The 19,659-nt window shown below is 37.2% G+C and overlaps 1 protein-coding gene across 1 annotated transcript in view; it reads right to left on the reverse strand.

Annotated features, from left to right (window-relative positions):
* Positions 1–19,659, reverse strand: part of SLC13A1 (solute carrier family 13 member 1) — a 90,684-nt gene that overhangs the window by 44,716 nt on the left and 26,309 nt on the right. The window contains exons 3-6 of the mRNA XM_053553809.1: positions 15,716–15,852; positions 13,140–13,327; positions 12,497–12,554; positions 12,367–12,415 (exon numbers count right to left, since the gene is read on the reverse strand). Of these exons, the coding sequence (XP_053409784.1) occupies positions 12,367–12,415; positions 12,497–12,554; positions 13,140–13,327; positions 15,716–15,852 (432 nt within the window). The remainder of the gene's footprint in view (positions 1–12,366; positions 12,416–12,496; positions 12,555–13,139; positions 13,328–15,715; positions 15,853–19,659) is intronic.

Raw genomic sequence — 19,659 nt, forward strand, 5'->3', positions numbered from 1 at the left:
ATAAATACACAAATGTAGGAGGAATATACACTTAGACATATTAAAATATAGCCCTAGAAAACACACACCCACCCCACACACAAACACACAAGTCTTTAAGCACCCAAAGAGAAAAGCTTGCTTACAAAGAAATGATTTGGCTGATTCCTAGCTGCCCTTTCAAAAGGACAAAAGAAAGCCAAAACACACTGAACTACATACCAACGTACAAAGAAAAAATAATAGTTTCTCTAAGCTGTCTATAACCACTAAAACTAGATTTCAAGAATTATATGGCTCGGCGGCTGTGGCTCAAGCGGCTAAGGCTCCAGCCACATACAACTGAGCTGGCGGGTTTGAATCCAGCCTGGGCCCACCGAACAACAATGAAGGCTGCAACCAAAAAATAGCCGGGCGTTGTGGCGGATGCCTGTGGTCCCAGCTACTTGGGAAGCGGAAGCAGGAGAATCGCTTGAGTCCAGGAGTTGGAGGTTGCTGTGAGCTGTGATGTCACAGCACTCTACCCAGGTTGAGAGCTTGAAGCTCTGTCTCAAAAAAAAAGAATCATAAAGACCTGTCTCTCAAACAAAAGCTGAGAGTTTGGGGTGGTGCCTGTGGCTCAAAGGAGAGGGGTGCCAGCCCCATCTGTCAGAGGTGGTGGATTCAAACCCAGTCCTGGACAGAAACTGCAAAAAAAAAAAAAAAAAAAAAAGCTGAGAGTTTCTATGGACAGGCATACTCCAATGGACATTCAAAAGATGTGTTCTTACACCATGGAATATTATGCAGCCTTAAGGAAAGATGGAGATTTTACCTCTTTCATGTTTACATGGATGGAGCTTGAACATATTCTTCTTAGTAAAGTATCTCAAGAATGGAAGAAAAAGTACCCAATGTACTCAGCCCTACTATGAAACTAATTTAGGGCTTTCACATGAAAGCTATAACCCAGTTACAACCTAAGAATAGGGGGAAGGGGGAAGAGGGGGTGGGTAGAGGGAAGGGGATTGGTGGGATTACACCAGCGGTGCATCTTACAAGGGTATATGTGAAACTTGGTAAATGGTCTGTGAAGCTAATGAATGATGCCCCATGAATATATCAATGTACACAGCTATTATTTAATAAAAAAAAAAAAGACGTGTTCAAGGCAGAGGGAGCATGACCCCCAGTGGTGGGTCTGAGAAGCGAGAAAACAACAGTGAACAAAATACTAATGAATATAAACATAATCCTCCAAATTATTGATCAAAAATAATAAAATTATATAATTTATAGAAGAATAGAGTGGAACTAAAAAAAATTAGAGAACAATAGCATGTACATAGAAAAGGATGGTCCAAAATAAAATGTACTAAGGTCTTTGCACTGTTCAGGAGGAAGAAAATAAATGGATTACTTTTAGATTTTTATATATTACATATATATGATATTATAGACGACTTATGTCCCTTGATACTCAGATGTTGCAGGACTAACCCTCAGTAGGACTATTTATCTCTAAACAAGGGCTTTTATGAGTCTCATTTTGTTGCCTTATTTTCTTACATGTTCTATACATTTTTTTTTTTTTGTAGAGACAGAGTCTCACTGTACTGCCCTCAGGTAGAGTGCCGTGGTGTCACATGGCTCACAGCAACCTCTAACTCTTGGGCTTACGCGATTCTCTTGCCTCAGCCTCCCGAGCAGCTGGGACTACAGGCGCGCGCCACAACACCCAGCTATTTTTTTTTTTGGTTGCAGTTTGGCCGGGGCTGGGCTTGAACCCGCCACCCTCGGCATATGGGGCTGGCGCCCTATTCACTGAGCCACAGGCACCGCCCCTCATGTTCTATACTTTTATAGAGATAATTAATGTTAAATGACAGTGGAGCTCTATGTGACAGGACTGGTGTCCTTATAAAAAGAGTAAATGAGAACAGGGATCTCTCTCTCTACCGGATGTGCACAGAGGAAAGGCCATGTGAAGACACAGTGAGTAGTGCCCGTGTCCACCACACATTAGCCCTGACAGCACCTTGATCTTGTACTTTTAATCCCCAAGACTGTGAGAAAATTAATTCTAAGGTTTACACCACCATTTGGTGGTGTTCTGTTACGTCAGCCCTTGCTGCCCAACAACATGGTAAAATGATCAGGACAACCACAACAGTAGACACTAAGTATAGACTAGAATGTCCGTGTGTGTGTGTGTGTGTGTGTGTGTGTGTGTGTGTGTGAGTGAGAGACAAGGTAAAAAAAAAAAAGGAAAAGAATGCAGAAAGACAGGGAAAGAATATTTGAGAAACATAGAAAGCTGGCAATATAAATAATTCTAAATAATATCATAAATAATTTAAATGAATAAAGCTTGTCAAGTAGAGACAAAAAATTTTCATCCTTAGTAAAAGCACAAAAACAAGCAATAGGGTTTTCATAAGATATTCACTTACAGTGTAATGACAGATATTTACAGCAAAAGGATAGAAAAAAATTCCAGGTAAATATTAGCCTAAAGAAACTTGTTTTACCACATTAGCAACAGAAAAATAAACTGTAAGATCAAAAATGTTTACTATAGATGAGGAGGTACATTGCAAAATGGTAAAAGGTTAATTAGCCAGAAATACATAAACATTATAAATGGATTCTAAATACCACATAATCTAACAATATATAAACACCAAAATTGGTGGTACTATCAGGAGAAATAGACATAAGAAGGGGAGATTTTGAAAGATGGTGGCCGAGTAACAGCTTCCCTGCAACTGGGCATGGTGAGTCTGGGGAGATAAGACTCCAGGCATCTCTGGCTGGTGGAATCTGCCTATAATCATCCCTTTGAGGATACAGGGAGTCAGCAAGGGACTTCCGGACCCCAAGAGGAAGACAAAAACAGTGGGAAACTGGCAAGAGGTCACGTGTGTTCTATCGACCTAATCACACCGGCAACCGTAAATACAAGCATCAGTGAGACTGCAAGCCGGAAAGGCCTTACCTGTGAACTGTTTTGGTGTTTTTGGACTTGGCACTCAGTTGAACTGCCTTGGGGAGAGCTTGAGCAGGAGTGCAGAGAACTTTGGTCATTGTCTGGGGCCACAGACAGAGCCACTGAGCTGGGCTGCAGGGAGCCATTGTGTGAGAGAACTGCCCCAGCAAGCTCCACCCTCAGGGTCCCAGAGCAAGGATCAGGCGGGACCTACCATGTTTTCCCCAAAATAAGACATCCTCTGAAAATAAGACCTACTTACAGGAAAGATAAGATGTCCCCTGAAAATAAGACCTAGTGCATCTTTGGGAACACACCTTAAAATAAGACACTGTCTTATTTTCAGGGAAACAGGGTAGTAACTAGTGACTGAGCAGCCTAAAGGCGGGGACTGAGCTGCCTTACAGCCTTAACCCTCAGGGGCAGAGTGAGACGGTTTTGGCACACTGGAAGCTCAGGCTGTTGCCCTGGGTAGAGTGCCGTGGTTTCACAGCTCATAGCAACCTCAAATTCCTGGGCTTGGTGCTGCTCAGACCTCCATAAGATCTGTGCCACGACCCCGTACCAACTGGGCCTCTGCATGCCCTGACCAGGAACTGCAAAAGCCATGCAACCATTCATCTTCCCTCCTGTGTCCTCCCAGCCTCCACACTGTCCTGCTTGTCTGGTCAGGGATACTGGTAGCCGTGTGCCCCCTGGAGCCCTCCTTGCCTCTGCGCAGAGCCCTTCTCCTGGCCAGAGACTGCTGGAGCCTTGGGCTCTCTGTGCCAAAGTCACTGGGTGCCAGGCACTCCCAGAACCATGCGCACCACCTCCCACCCTGTTGCTGGATCCGGGTGTGTGTCACACTCTGGGGCTGCTTCCACAACCAGAACTCCCTAGCTGGAGCAGCCCCAGAGGAACTACACAGGGTCACTCTCTACAAAGATCAAGCAACAATAGAGTGATCCCGTTGGGATCTAATCTTGGAGAGATACCTCCCCAACTCTGAGGACGGCCAGAGGCAACAGTGAAAAACAATCATGAGGCAAAATCAACAGAAAAACTTTGGCATACGAATAATCAGAGTAGATCAACTCTCCCAAGGATCAATGGGGCAGACACAGCACAAGATCCCATGCATAAACAAATAGTTGAGATGTCAGAAATCGAATTCAGAATCTGGATAGCAAATAAGATTGAATTAGAACTCCAAGCAGTAATCCAAAAGATATCTCAAGAATTCAACAAATTCAAAGACCAAATGACCAAAGATTTTGACACATTGAGACAAGAAGTTGCATCCCTCAGAGATTTGAGAAACACAGTAGAATCCCTCAGTAACAGAATGGAGCAAGCAGAAGAAAGAATTTCTGACATTGAAGACAAAGTTTTCAAACGCTCCCAAACTCTCAAAGAGGATGAGAAATGGAGGGCAAAAACAGATCACTCTCTCAGAGAGCTCTGGGATAATTCAAAGCAAACTAATATTCGTCTTATAGGGATCCCTGAAAGCAACGAAGTGGCTTCACAAGGCACAGAGTCTCTTCTGCATGAGATTATGAAAGAGAACTTTCCAGATATGCCAAGAGATTCTGAAATTCAGATAGCAGACAGTTTCAGAACTCCAGCATGACTCAACCCAAATAAGACATTCCCCAGACACATCATAATCAATTTCACTAAAGTTAATATGAAGGAGAAAATTCTGAAAGCTGCCAGATGAAAGAAAACCATTAACTACAAGGGGAAGAATATTAGAATAACTGCAGATCTCTCTGCTGAAAACTTTCAAGCTAGAAGAGGATGGTCATCGACTTTTAATCTCCTAAAACAAAATAACTTTCAACCCAGGATCCTATACCCGGCTAAACTGAGTTTCATTTATGACGGAGAAATTAAATACTTCAATGACATTCACATGTTGAAGAAATTTGCCATAACTAAATCAGCTCTCCAGGATATTCTCAGACCTATCCTCCATAAAGACCAGCGTAATCAAAAAAAAAAAAAAAAGACCAGCGTAATCCTCCACCACAAAAGTAAACTCACCCTGAAAATTTTGATCAAATTCGAACTTCCACTGTTGCAAAAGGATTAAAAAAAGTCCACTGGACTCTTGAAAGGCTTACCAATATTCTCAATTAATGTGAATGGTTTAAATTGTCCTCTAAAGAGGCACAGGTTGGCTGACTGAATACAAAAATTCAAGCCAGACATCTGCTGCATACAAGTATCACATCTTACATTAAAAGACAAATATAGACTCAAGGTGAAGGGATGGTCATCTATATTCCAGGCAAATGGAAAGTAGAAAAAGCAGGTGTTGCAATCCTGTTCGCAGACGCAATAGGCTTTAAACCAACCAAAATAATTAAGGATAAGGACGGACACTTCATATTTGTTAAAGGTAATACTCAATATGATGAGATCTCTATTATTAATATTTATGCACCCAACCACAACGCACCTCAATTTATAAGAGAAACTCTAACAGACATGAGCAACTTGATTTCCTCCACTTCCATAGTAGTTGGAGATTTTAACACCCCTTTAGCAGTGCTGGGTAGATCCTCCAAAAAGAAGCTAAGCAAAAAATCTTAGATTTAAACTCAACCATTCAACATCTGGACTTAACAGACATCTACAGAACATTTCATCCCAACAGAACTGAATACACATTCTTCTCCTCAGCCCATGGAACGTACTCCAAAATCAACCACATACTAGGCCACAAATCTAACCTCAGCAAATTTTAAAAAATGGAAATTATTCCTTGCATCTTCTCAGACCATCATGGAATAAAAGTTGAACTGAATAACAACAGGAACCTGCATACCCATACAAAAACATGGAAGCTAAACAACCTTATGCTGAAGGATAGATGGGTTATAGACGAGATTAAGAAGGAAATCACCAAATTTTTGGAACAAAACAACAATCAAGACACGAATTACCAGAACTTCTGGGATACTGCAAAGACAGTCCTAAAAGGGAAATTTATAGCACAACAAGCCTTCCTCAAGAAAACGGAAACAGAGGAAGTTAATAACTTAATGGGACATCTCAAGCAACTGGAGAAGGAAGAACACTCCAACCCCAAACCTAGCAGAAGAAAAGAAATAATCAAAATCAGAGCAGAACTAAATGAAATTGAAAACAAAAGAATTATACAACAGATCAATAAATCCAAAAGTTGGTTTTTTAAAAAGATTAATAAAATAGATAAACCTTTGGCCAACCTAACCAGGAAAAAAAGAGCAAAATCTCGAATTTCATTAATCAGAAATGGTAAAGGCAAAATAACAACAGACCCCTCAGAAATTCAAAAAATCCTTAACGAATACTACAAGAAACTCTACTCTCACAAATATGAAAATCTGAAAGAAATTGACCAATACCTGGAAGTATGCCACCTACCAAGAGTTAGCCAGAACGAAGTGGAAATGTTGAATAGTCCTATATCAAGTTCTTAAATAGCATCAACTATACAAAATCTCCCTAAAAAGAAAAGCCCAGGACCAGATGGCTTTACGTCAGAATTCTACCAAACATTTAAAGAAGAACTGCTACCTATACTACTAAACCTCATTCAAAATATAGAAAAAGAAGGAATATTACCCAACACATTCTATGAAGCAAACATCACCTTGATCCCCAAACCAGGGAAAGACCCAACAAGAAAAGAAAATTATAGACAAATATCACTAATGAATATTGATGCTACAGTACTCAATAAGATCCTAACAAACAGAATCCAACAACACATCAAAAAAATTATACACCACAACCAAGTGGAATTTATCCCAGAGTCTCAAGGCTGGTTCAATATACGTAAATCTATAAATGTAATTCAACACATAAACAAACTAAAAAATAAGGACCATATGATTCTTTCAATTGATGCAGAAAAAGCTATGATAATATCCAGCATCCCTTCATGATCAGAACACTTAAGAAAATTGGTATAAAAGGGACATTTCTTAAACTAATAGAGGCCATCTACAGCAAACCCACAGCCAATATCGTATTGAATGGAGTTAAATTGAAATCATTTCCACTTAGATCAGGAACCAGGCAAGGTTGCCCATTGTCTCCATTGCTCTTTGACATTGTAATGGAAGATTTAGCCATTGCAATTGGGGAAGAAAAGGCGATCAAGGGTATCCACATAGGGTCAGAAGAGATCAAACTTTCACTCTTCGCAGATGATATGATCGTATATCTGGAAAACACTAGGGATTCTAGTATAAAACTTTTAGAAGTTATCAAGGAATATAGCAATGTCTCAGGCTACAAAATCAACACCCTTAAATCTGTAGCCTTTATATATACCAACAATAACCAAGCTGAAAAAACAGTCAAGGACTCTATTCCATTCACAGTAGTGCCAAAGAAGATGAAATATTTGGGAGTATACCTAACAAAGGATGTGAAAGATCTCTACAAAGAGAACTATGAAACTTTAAGAAAAGAAATAGCTGAAGATGTTAACAGATGGAAAAACATACCATGCTCATGGCTGAGAAGAATCGACATTGTTAAAATGTCCATACTACCCAAAGCAATATATAATTTTAATGCAATTCCTATTAAAGCTCCATTGTCATATTTTAAAGATCTTGAAAAAGTAATACTTTGTAACCACTGTGGGTGGCAAGACCGAAAGGCAAACAAGAATGATTAACACAAAATTTTGGACTATGGCTACCTTGGCAAGAGGACAGCAGTGATTGTGTAAGGAAAAGGAACAGAATCAGAGAAAAGCTCGTGGATACTTTTGTTCCAGTCTATTTCTTAAGCAGGGGTGTGGTATATATCTTATTGTTTACAAGGTCCAGTTACACTTTTGAAATGTGTATAGGTTCAAAATATTTCACAATCAAAATATCTAAAAGATAATTTGAGGACAAAACAAATGTATTTCTTTGTTAGAAATATCACTAGAGGATACATAGAAAAACATTGATGAAGATTTAGAGAAAATACAGTATTCGAATAAGCCACACAGGGTGGGGGCTTTATCATACATTGAGATGCTGTCAATGTAGTTGAGCTTATATTTGCCAGATAATGTTTTGCTAACAAAATATGAAGGCCTGCCTATATTTTTGTAATTTATAAAATAAAAATATATAGAGGAAAAGGTATCAACCGTCAATTACTTCTTCAATAACATAATGTTTTACAGAAAAACAACTAAGTATGGCTATCAATGGAACTAGGACTTTGACTGCAATAAAGATTGAAATCTTTTGTAAGTTCAAGTTCATAGGTTGTGGCTGTAATTCCTAAAAGGCATGAGGTAGTCTTCTTCTCTTTCCCTACTCACCTCCTGTATAAATATTTTCTATAAACCATAGGATTTGCCTGGATGAGTAAAAGGAGACATGTAGGTTTTATCAGACAGGACAAAATAATTGCCTTTGACCCACTTTCACCCAGTCTAAGAACAGGAAAGCATAATCAAGGAGAATCAACTTTTGCTTGTAGGACCTATGTAATCTAAGCTAAAATACATTTTTCATATTTGATGTAGGGTCCGTATATTGTAGAGTTGATATCTCCTTATTTAGCAGAATTAATACCCTAGCTCCCGCTGTTATGAACCATGCTTACTACTGTCCTTACGGGGGTCTCTGCATTCTCAGCGAACATTAAAAGGTGTATCTTGCAGTGTTTGACTTTAAGTATTTTTACTCTTTGAGCTAAACAGCACCTAATTAAAAGCAAGATGCTATTTGTTCAAGATGCTATTTTCTTTGAACTCAACCCTTTGAGAAACCACAAATTCTATTAAATGAATGAAAAACAATTATCTCAAAACTTTTGTTAAAAGCATACTGATTTTCCAATTTTTTTAATTTGAAAATGGCCAGAGGTTTAGAAATTGAGCTAATCTAAACTGTGGGGTGTCTCTTGGAATAATACTAATGCTTATAGTGGAAGGAAAGCACCAGCAAGTTGATTCCTCCTTTGGTATTTACAAATGGATTTTTCAAGACCTGGAACTCATTTCTTATGGAAACTGAAAGAGTGATAGTTGGTCTCCAGTTGCACTGATGGATCCTGACAAACATACACAGGGTACACATTTCAGGCGAAAAAGCTATCCTGTTCATACCTGTCACGTGGTGATGCTGGCATTCATTTGATTAAGGCCGTCTTTTGGGTGAATGTCTGACTACGCTTTGCAATCATAATTCAATTCAACTTCAATAGGTAATACATAGATAATGTCTCTTAAAATATATATACATTTTTTGAAATCCCCAGTATACCTTCATATACTTTTGGGTATTTCTTTCTTCTCCCAATTCCTTCTCTTCTCTAAAAATATTTCAGCTGCTTTTAAGGGAAGCATGAGATTTATGGGCTAAGGACCTGCCTGTTGCATTTCTTCTGGGCAAGAAGGATGCCCTGTTAGTGTCTGAGTTGTGGCCTATGCAGAAGAGAACTTCATGGACGTGAAGTCATGGAAAACATTTCATTTTAGGTATGCAGCTTAGGAATAAGGACCTTAGATATGAATACTCCTAAATGAGATTCTGTACTCTGTGGACTACTAAGTATCTTTTTCTTTAATACTAACATATAATCATTATTATCACTATCACCACCACCGCCAGCAGCCTCTATAGCAGCACAATTATCATCATTATCATCTATATGAGAACTTTGTTGTTCTTTTAACAAGAATTTTAGAGCTGATAAATTAGAGTTTCAAGCCATTTTTTATCTTACTACCCGAAAGGAAACCAATCTGATCCGTAGTTTTATCTTTAAACCTTTATCCCCTTGCTTCTTTTCTTGTTATAGTTTACAGCATGAGATATTTTAATCTAGTTGTAATAATTAGGGAAACTATTACTGAATTTACTCAGCAAATATTTACTAAATACTTGCCCATACAGCAGTCAACGCTCTACATACCCGAGATACATATTAAATGGATAAAAATCTCTGACCCTGTGAATCTTACACTTACACAGTAAAAAACCCAAATAAAATTTAACTAATATTTGTGTCTTTTTTGCCTTATAGGTCAAATTCAAAGTCAAGTCCTACAGGAGTTATTTTAATTGAATACTCCACTCACTTCAAGAAGAAAGCATAAGACTGAAGTATTATTAATATAAACATTTCTTCTGTTTTATAGGGAGATGAAGTAGGTGTAGATTCTTCCATATTGTCAGTTAAATTCTTCCATATAGTCAGTGTTAAATTATCTAGGGTAAACATGGCAAAGAAGATGTGCGTTTGTTATAACTGCAAAACAGTATGTTTATTCTTAAAAAGCCATTTGTAATTATTAAAAACCAATTCACTGGGTGGCACCTGTGGCTCAATGAGTAGGGCACTGGTCCCATATGCCGGAGGTGGCGGGTTCAAACCTAGCCCCAGCCAAAAACCAAAAAAATAAAATAAAATAAAAACCAATTCACAATTTCATGCAATCTCTTATAAAGAACACTTTTGTACAGCAAAAAGTTGTCCCTTTTTATAAATACAAGGTTGAATTTTTATTCGTTGAGTCCTAGAAAGACCATAGGATCAGCCCTCAAGAAGGCCGTGGTCTCTTCTCTTAAACTCAGATATTAATCTGTATTGGCTAAAATGCACCCAAATCACTTTACTTTTCTCCATCGAGAAACTATTCCTCCCTCTGTGTTCTCCATCCCAATCAATGGCATCAAAATCTACCTTCATGTAGTTTAGAGCAGTGAATATATCATACTTTTCCCCCTCTGATCTCAGTCAAGTCCACACCTTATTGCCCTTCACACTGTTATCAGAGCAAGCTTCCCCAAAAGCAAAACTCACCATGCTGCCCCTCCACCCCCAGCTTCAAGGCTCCCTCATCCCATAAGACCCACTCTAAACTCCATGGCATTTCATGAAGAGCTAATTCTAACCTGGCCAAACTTATTCAACCATTTCACTCTTCACAAAAGCTCATCCCTAACACTGGTATTGCGACTTGTTGCATTGTATCTCTTGAATATCTACTGTGTCAGGCAGGTGGAATGTGCTAGAGTCTCAGCTGGCTATGAAGTGTAGACGTGTCCCTGCTGGTGGAATTCTTATTGCCTTGCTGTCCCTGCATGTGCTATCATCTCCCCAAACTCAAGTCTTCCACTCAAACCCCCTCCTCCCAATATGCCCAGATTGAACTAATGGCTCCTGCTTCTGGAACGCTTGGCCTTTGTTGTGGAATTTAAGTCAGACTTTTTTTTTTTTTTTTTTTTAAATACTCCATCTTCTCCATTCACCTCTGAGCTGCTTATAGTAAGGAGCAGATTTTTTTCAATCCAGAGACCTTCCTATAATGCCTAGGACAGTACTAGATATCAAGTGAATTTGAAAAGCTTTGATTCAATAGTTAGGCATTATGCTAGAAACCTTCGCTTCTGAAAAAGACCACAGGAAAATTACTGAGTGCATGTGTGTTCTTTATGTTTAGGCATGGCAGTTTTCATACACTTCTAACATATTATAATACACCTGGCACACTCTTGATGTTTTATGTTTTAAAAGAATTACTTCTATGGGTAAAGATAATACGGTTTTCATAAATATATATGAAATTCCTCTCTTTGAAAAGCTTTAATGTATACTATAGCTAATGCCTTAAAATTATCTTTGCATTCATTTTCTCTTTATATATAAATTGCTCTAGCCTTAAAGTTTTCTGTAATAAACTAGAGGTTTTTATTTTTTTCCATTGAGCTTCTTATTAATGCATTATATCCAGATGAGGAAACATACACCTCACTCTCTTATTCCTATGGCATGGTCACTGTAGGACTGTTTCTATTTATGATGATTTTCAGATCTTGAGGTACATTGCTTCCAAAGCAACCTAGTATAGTATTTTTACATTGATATATTTTTTGGGAAGGATTCTATAGGATAGCTTAGAAAGATCTCCTTTAAAATCTAGAATGGCTACAACAAGTCCTCTGCCTGCATTTGACAGAAGCAACTCATACATTCTGCATTGAATTTTTAGTGGCAATGGAAACACTAAAGGTAACTGGACTTATAATAGTATGAATCAGACTTGCTCTAAGTTCATAGCCTGGGGGAAATATAATGTTCCTAATGAAAATCAGGCTACTAGGACAGCAAGATTTTAATAAGAAAATGTACTAAATTTATATTTCTTTAAACTACATTGGCTGTCATCCTTATGATTCTAGTAAAGTGAGAAAATAATGATGCTAAATTTTCAGAGCCTAAAATGGTCCCTATCCAGATATCAGTTTCAGTCTGTCCATGAAGTCTTATCAAACCATTACACTATCCTTTGACTTAGTCAAGGAAAATAATTTATATAAAAGAAAGTAAGAAACAGGTTTTAAAATGCACACATATATAACTACAGCTCTAATATAATTTCATGTATAATTATTTAGAAAGAATAAAATTTAATGTACCTTTTCTAACTCCATCTTACTTGGACTTTTCCCTGTATCATTACTGTGCCTGAAAAATAAATTGGCCCAGTTTATAATTTCATTAAAATGTAATTTGGAACATCCTAATCAAAATGTCAATATTCTTTACCTGGGAACTTGTTTTGTTTTCTCTTTGCTCTCATTTACTTCATGTCCATTAACACTTTCTGCAAAACATTAAATAAAAAAAAAAATTTTAAACAGGGGTTATTATTTGGTTTGCATAAACATGTGTATGTGTGAGAAAACGGAAATACACTAGAAAGTTAAAATAAAAACTTCATCTTATACTGACATCTTGACAAAATATTTCATAAATACAAATATCCCTCCAACATTTGTTCACTGCATGAGAGGAGTTCATCAGAGCTAGAAATACCCACAGTGAAATTTGGTTCTGTATCCAAATAGAATGCAAAAATTCAAGTATTCCAATATTATTCAGGAAAGTCACTTCAGGACAGGAAAGAGAAACCTGGAGGTTTACAGATAAAGATATGAGAGAGTGTTTTATCAGACTGGCTGCAGGACAGAAAAGGTATTCTTCCTCTTTTTGCCAGAGATTATAAAGCCAACAATTTAAGGTAAAATATTTTTATAATTTCTTTTCATACATATTGGAAACTATAGAAAAAAGGTTAAATTCACACCCTGCATGTATGGCCAGTTAATTCAAACAACCCAGCATTCCTGAGTTTACACCTATTGCCCAAATAACTAGACCTCAATATGTGACTATCAACACATGATACCATCAATTTCCAGTGCATGGTTGGCAGCTCCAGTAAAATAAGTCATCTGTGTGGCCTCGACCTCTGCCTCGGCACTGATGATCTGCTGTGCCACAGCCTCCACGATGGGCATCACCATGGCAGCAGTAGAAGTGTTGCTAAGCCACATAGATAAGAAGGCGGTGCTGCTCATGAACCCCAAGGTCAGCCTGAAATGAGAAAGCCCTCTAGCTTAATTAGCTCTGTATTTAACTGTAAAGCATTTAAGTTTTTCAAAACATAGAAAGTTAAGGTTCTGCCCAGATGGTGAACTCCAAGTGCAGTTTATAGCCAGGTAGAAATCAAAATGGTGATTGTAAAAGTGGAGTTAAGAGATTTTTCTTCCAGGAAATTGTAAGAAGTTCCTCTCCACAAACAGAAATATGATTAAACTTATGATCAAACTGCAAACTGTTATGTCATATAACAGTTAGTAATAACACACCAATATTTGAAGTTCTTTATAGATGATTATTTACCTTCAAAGGCTAGAAGGTAAAAATACAACCAAAGTTTGAATGTTGAAAGAAGGGGCCCTTCTTTTTTTCTTTGATCTTTCAGCCATATCTGCTTTACCCAAGAAGGCACAGAGACAAGGAGATTAATATTTATAAAGCTTTCTTTTATTTGTTCACTATTCTAGTTCAATATATGGTGAGCGGAGAAAATAGCTAAGATCACTTCCTAGAAAGAGGTTTCAGAATTTTCTGCATGTTCTATTATTTCTGCTCTCCTGGCTCTGACATCATTCCTCTGTTTTGTCAAGAACTGGATGCACCGCACTGTCTTTCCTTATAAATAGAGTAGTTCTTCTCCCTTCAATACTGACATACGTAATTCCAGAGGACTTTAAACCATGTCTATAAACTTTCAGAACCACACTAGGGAAAAAAAGCCTGAAGGAAGAGGCCCTAGAAAATCCTTTAGGCACACATCTTTCCATATAGCCATATGTGAAATTCTCTGACTCCCTTTTAAAACGTTATCTATGAGAATAATTCCACACTGTAAGTTTGAAATTGAGATAAGATGAATATTTTTTATGCATAAAACAAAATAATAGAAAACTATTTAGAAATCTGATTAAATAAGAAATAATTCTTAATAGAAAGGTAACTAGAGACCCAACTCCTAAAAAAAAATGGAAAAACCCAGCCAGGTGCTGCAACGAGCACCTGTAATCCCAGCAGCTTCTGGAGGCTGAGCAGCAGGACTGCCCACAGCCTGAGTCTGAGGTTGCAGTGAGCTGTGACAACATTGCACTCTGCTCAGAGGCATAGGGTGGGACTCTGTCTCAACAACAACAGCAAAACAAACAACAACAACAACAAAAAACAAAGAAATAAAAAATAAGCAAGGAAATAAAAAAAAGAAAAAGGAAAACTAGAAACACTTTTAATTTAAGGCATTTGGTAAGACATGAAATCTTACTGTTAAAAATGTTAGGATCAGATAAAGCTTTTGTATGGTGAAAATGCCTTAAATTGAAAAGTCACTAAGTGGCACAGTGGATAGGACTCCTACCCCACTGTGCAGTGCATCATCCCGTCCCCTAAAGTCAGTGAGCAGATGCTCAGAAGAAAGAGATATATTCCATAGCACCCCAGGAGGCAGGGAGCACCATCAAGAGAAGCTTTAATCACACATATGCTATAACATTTTTAATTTTAAAAAATGGTTTAATTTTTTTCATCTGAGCAACTGACTTTCTTTTGTATTTAACAAAACAAATTTATGTCATAAGTGATGAACACAGAAGTGGCTTTGGCCTAGAATAAATTATGCAACAGAGGTCAATGCAACATTCTTATTGTCAAAGAAAGGTGAAAAGGGGAAAGAACCATCTAAGGCTTTAAAGCAAAATGACACCACGCAAATGATACAGCGCTGGAAATTTTCTTTAGCTTACATTCATGTTCTGAACAAGAGGTAGAATAAAACCAAAATAGCTGATTAATTTCATGAAAAAAAGAATTCATTTCAGGGGAAGCAAATTGGTCAAATGAGTAATTTCACATTCTATAGATCAAAAATCTTAACTGATGATTGTTTCACTTTGCAAAAGTTGATTGTTAAAAAGTGTTCACCTTGGACTCTTTCTCCACACAATTGCGATTTGTCGGTAATGTCTTTGCTTTGATTCTTAACATCCTCCCTGATGATAAAGGGTGGTCTTCAACAAGTTCTGAATGTGTAATCAGCCAAATAAACAAGATAGGCCTGAATCTACTCTGAAGTCTATCAATCTTATCTGTTGAGGTCCAAGGGTTCCCTCAGCTTTGACTTCTATGGTGTGTAAAAGGTGAGTGACTTGCATGCACTTATTCAAATCTCTCTGCAGGTAGACCTGCAGTGAAAGGAACAGTGGAGTTTTTTTTTCCTCCTATAACTCAAGTACACTTTATATCACTTTTGTATGTGCAAAGGATAAGAAAGTCATGAATTATACGGTGATGCAAACAATTCTTTGGACATGCATTTCTTATTTGGCTGTTTGCTCTGAACAAAACATGATCTGTTCAGAATGTCAACTGAAAGCAAGTGAATGCAGGACTCACCATGCAGGCTCCACACCCACCATCATCACCATTCTCAGGGCAATCCTTTTATGCAAATTCCATTTTTCTATTGATGTTGCTAAACAGATGACTCCAATCAGCAGTAGGTGAAAATCTTTGAAATAAGCAGATGCCACCTGTGATTTCAATTAAACTCATAGTTATTCACATGGAGTTGGGTGGGAGAACACTGCACAAGAAACACATTATTACGCTGCTCTTAAATTTGAACTTCAAGTACATAATCTGTCTATTTTGTTGAGAAAAATGTAGACGTGTTTGTATTCAAACACGTTCTGTATTCTTACCCAGAAATAGTGTTATGTAAAAATATACAGAAAATAGAGTACTTAGGGTAGTGGATTATTGAATAAGTGTGTAACATCAAACAAGCCTTCTGTGTCCTGGTTTTTCCAGATGTGAACTGGGGTCAATCTATTTATGATCCTGTGGTAGAATAACAATAACTGCGATTTGGAAAAGGCTTGAATCAAGATCCAACCTACCAATACCTTCTTCACCACCCATTATGCTGTAGCTATACAGTCTCTCCATTTATTAAATGGTTTTACCTTCAAATTATATATTATGAAACAAATATCTAAAATGAGGGCCAACTTGTTTAAGCTATTTTCAAAGACTAACCATTCAGAGATTAGTAAAGTGTCCAGTCACCTTTAAGCAATCATTTGCAGCAGTATTTCCCAAAGAAGGCTCTGAAATAGGTTAGGTATATAATCTTTTTTTTTTTTTTTTAATTACATTTAGAAAACATAGAATTTTGAAATGCTAATCTTTTTTTTTTTTTTTTTTTTTTTTTGCAGTTTTTGGCCGGGGCTGGGTTTGAACCCCCGACCTCTGGCATTTGGGGCTGGCGCCCTACTCCTTTGAGCCACAGGTGCCGCTTTTTTATTTATTTATTTTTTTTGCTGTAGCTTTTCTCAAAACCTTTATAATAGTGTATATTGTCATTCTCAAGGAGTGGGATATCACATATTGCATAGTTTTCCAAACTTATTTAATCATTACAAGTTTATTTCTATCTCTTTTTAGTTGGAACACTTCACAGAACTGCTTTTCGAGAGAACTTACTGTAGGAAATACTTGACTAAATCTAAACACAAAGCTGTGCTTTGAGGAAAGGCTCAGAGCAGGAAATATCCCCTTAAAAATCAAATAATGTCTAACAGAAGAAATGGAAGTGTTGGGTCAAAACCATCCTAATGTTAGGAAACCATGAAGGAAAATGAAAATAAATTCTATTTTTTGGTATAATATTTTAAATTGTGTCTGCATTTTAAATATAGTTTACAAAGCTTGGTTTCCATGAAAGGCAAAAAAAAATTAATAATTACCTGTTGAAATTAAAGGTAGACAAGTGGATAACTTACGTGTGTTTTTATACAAATGTAATTTATGATGTTTTCAAAGTTTTATTCATCTCTTTATATTTTGCAGTGATCGGGTAATAGAAAATACATGATTATTATCAATTTTTTATTATTTCATTCACATGAAAAAAAACATCTGCTATGCACCAAAAATGTTGTAAGGGCAAAGGAATAAATGTCTTATATATTTTTTCCTCTTTGCGTATCTTCAGTTCTCAAATATCAAGCCTTTCTAAATAGATCCCACTAATTTTCTGTATCATGGAGCCCTATTTTTTTAGTAGCATATCATGTTACACAGATTCTGGTCATTTACCTGCTGGTTATTGGTTTTCCCTATCGTACTACACATTCTGTGAGGACCAGGACCTGTTTTGTTCACCCCTGCATATTGGGCATATAGCACAGTCTTGCACAGAGTAAGAGAGCTCAGCAAATAGTACTGAATGAATGAGGGAGTGAGTGAGGGAGGGAATGAATAAGCTATGGTCTCTGAGCGTCTAAACCGCAGTTGCTTACACTGTGCCCCCACCTCCTGTTCTTCTAACTCTTTCAACCCTTACCCTAGGTATAAGTTATTTATCAATTGACTACTATTTACAGATTTCTGAGCCATTATTTTTTTCTCCCTGTTTCTATTCCTGAATTGAATTTTTCTTTTTTGCCTGCTTTGAAAATTAGTTTTTCCTCTGTTCTTCTAAAGCTGGTATTCTACAGGCTTCTGTCCATAGCCTTTTTGTTTTATACATCCAATGGCTGAATTTTAAGAATTCAACTTCTATTTCTAGAGGACCAAAATAATGTCTGGCATCTATATGGTAGCTACTAAATATGTATCTGTTAAATGAATGCTGACTACACCAGGATCTCTATATTCAGACAGATATGTCTTCTGAGTTTCAAACTGGTGTATCCAACTGGTCATTTCCATTTGAATATTCTACAACATACCCAAATAACACTCCTCATCTTCTTACTCTCCATCATTCTAACAAGCCCTTCCTCTTATACCCCTATTTGTGGTGAATGAAACTTCTGTATACTTAGTTGCCCGAGCCAGAAACCTAAGGGTCAGCTGTGATTCCTTTTTCTCTTTCAGCATGCATGTATTAGTCATTACGCTTTATTATTCTTATGTCTTTCGTAGCTTTATTAAGGGCTTCACTGTTCCTCACCTGGCTACTGTACGATCCGTCTTTATCTAATTCATCCTCTAACCGTCATAGTAACTTTTCTAAAGTATGAATTTGATCACGTAATGCCTTCATACATTCCTTTAGTGAATCTCATGTGCTAAAGAAAAATCCCAGTGTTCTTTCTTAACATGGTACACAAGATCCTTTGTCAACCGTCCCACTTCACCTCTCTAGTCATTTTACTGATCCATACTGCTTTTTCCTAGTTCCCCAAACACAGAAATGCTTTAACACTTGCTTGTAATTCAACCTAGAACGACCCTTTCCTCTTGCTTTGATTGCTCTTAATAGCCCCTCATGGAGTAACTCAGATGTCAGTTCTTCCAACATCCCTTCCCTAAGACCTTAAACTGCTATGAACGATATCCTCCTTTCTTATAGCACATTTAATCTATATAATCATCATTTCTTCATTTATCTGTCCCCTTTGGTACATTAGGCATATACTAAAAGCAGGCTGTGTCTTATTGACTGTCATATATACAGCCTTAGCCCTTACCTACACATATTGGCACTCAGTAGATGTTGGATTAATAACTGCCTAGACTCAATGAGTTTACAGGTTGTTAGATGAGCTGTTTCTGGTCCCTATCTTAAACATTGTTATTATTGTTAAATTTTAAGCCTTTTTAATTTCATGAAGGCAAAAAGTGGAAGCCTAATTTACACATGTATATGTGAAAATTAAAAAAAAAATCCAAAATAAGATGAGAAAAAACAAATTAACAAAGAGTATCATATGTGCATGAGAAATACCTCCGAAGGCAGGGTTGGGATTCAAAGAATAAGTGGAATAAGGGGTAATTTTTTTCTTCTAGGGATTAGGAAGGTTTTATTACAGGACCTTATACTTAAGTTTATTACTGAAAGATGAATGATATTTCAGGGTTTTTTTTTTTTTTTGGCCTTATCTCTTTTGCAATTTTCCTCATGGAAATACACCCCTGTGACTGATATAGTGAGAATGTTGGTATCCCCCACAAATTCATATCTTAGCACCTAATATGAACCTAAGATGTGGCTCCAGCCACATGCCTGGAATTAGTGTCCTTACAAAGTAGGCTTCATGGAGCTCCCTTACTCCTTCCACCACATGATGGTGATGGTATAACAAGGTGCCACCCATGGAGCAGAGAGTTTATATTATTAGTAAGTGATTAGCAAGTGATTAAACACAGAATGAAGTCCAGGACCATGAAATGTTCTTGTTGTAATCTATTCATGTTATCTGAGAAGTGAGTACTTTGTAGGGTCCAGACAGTAAATATTCTAGACTTTGTGAGCCATCTGGTCTCTATTGCAAATTATACAAATTCATTGTTGTGGCACAAAGAGCCAAAGGCAACATGTAAACGAA

This window comes from Nycticebus coucang, chromosome 11 (genome assembly GCF_027406575.1).
Source record: "Nycticebus coucang isolate mNycCou1 chromosome 11, mNycCou1.pri, whole genome shotgun sequence".
NCBI classification, from domain to species: Eukaryota; Metazoa; Chordata; class Mammalia; order Primates; family Lorisidae; genus Nycticebus; species Nycticebus coucang.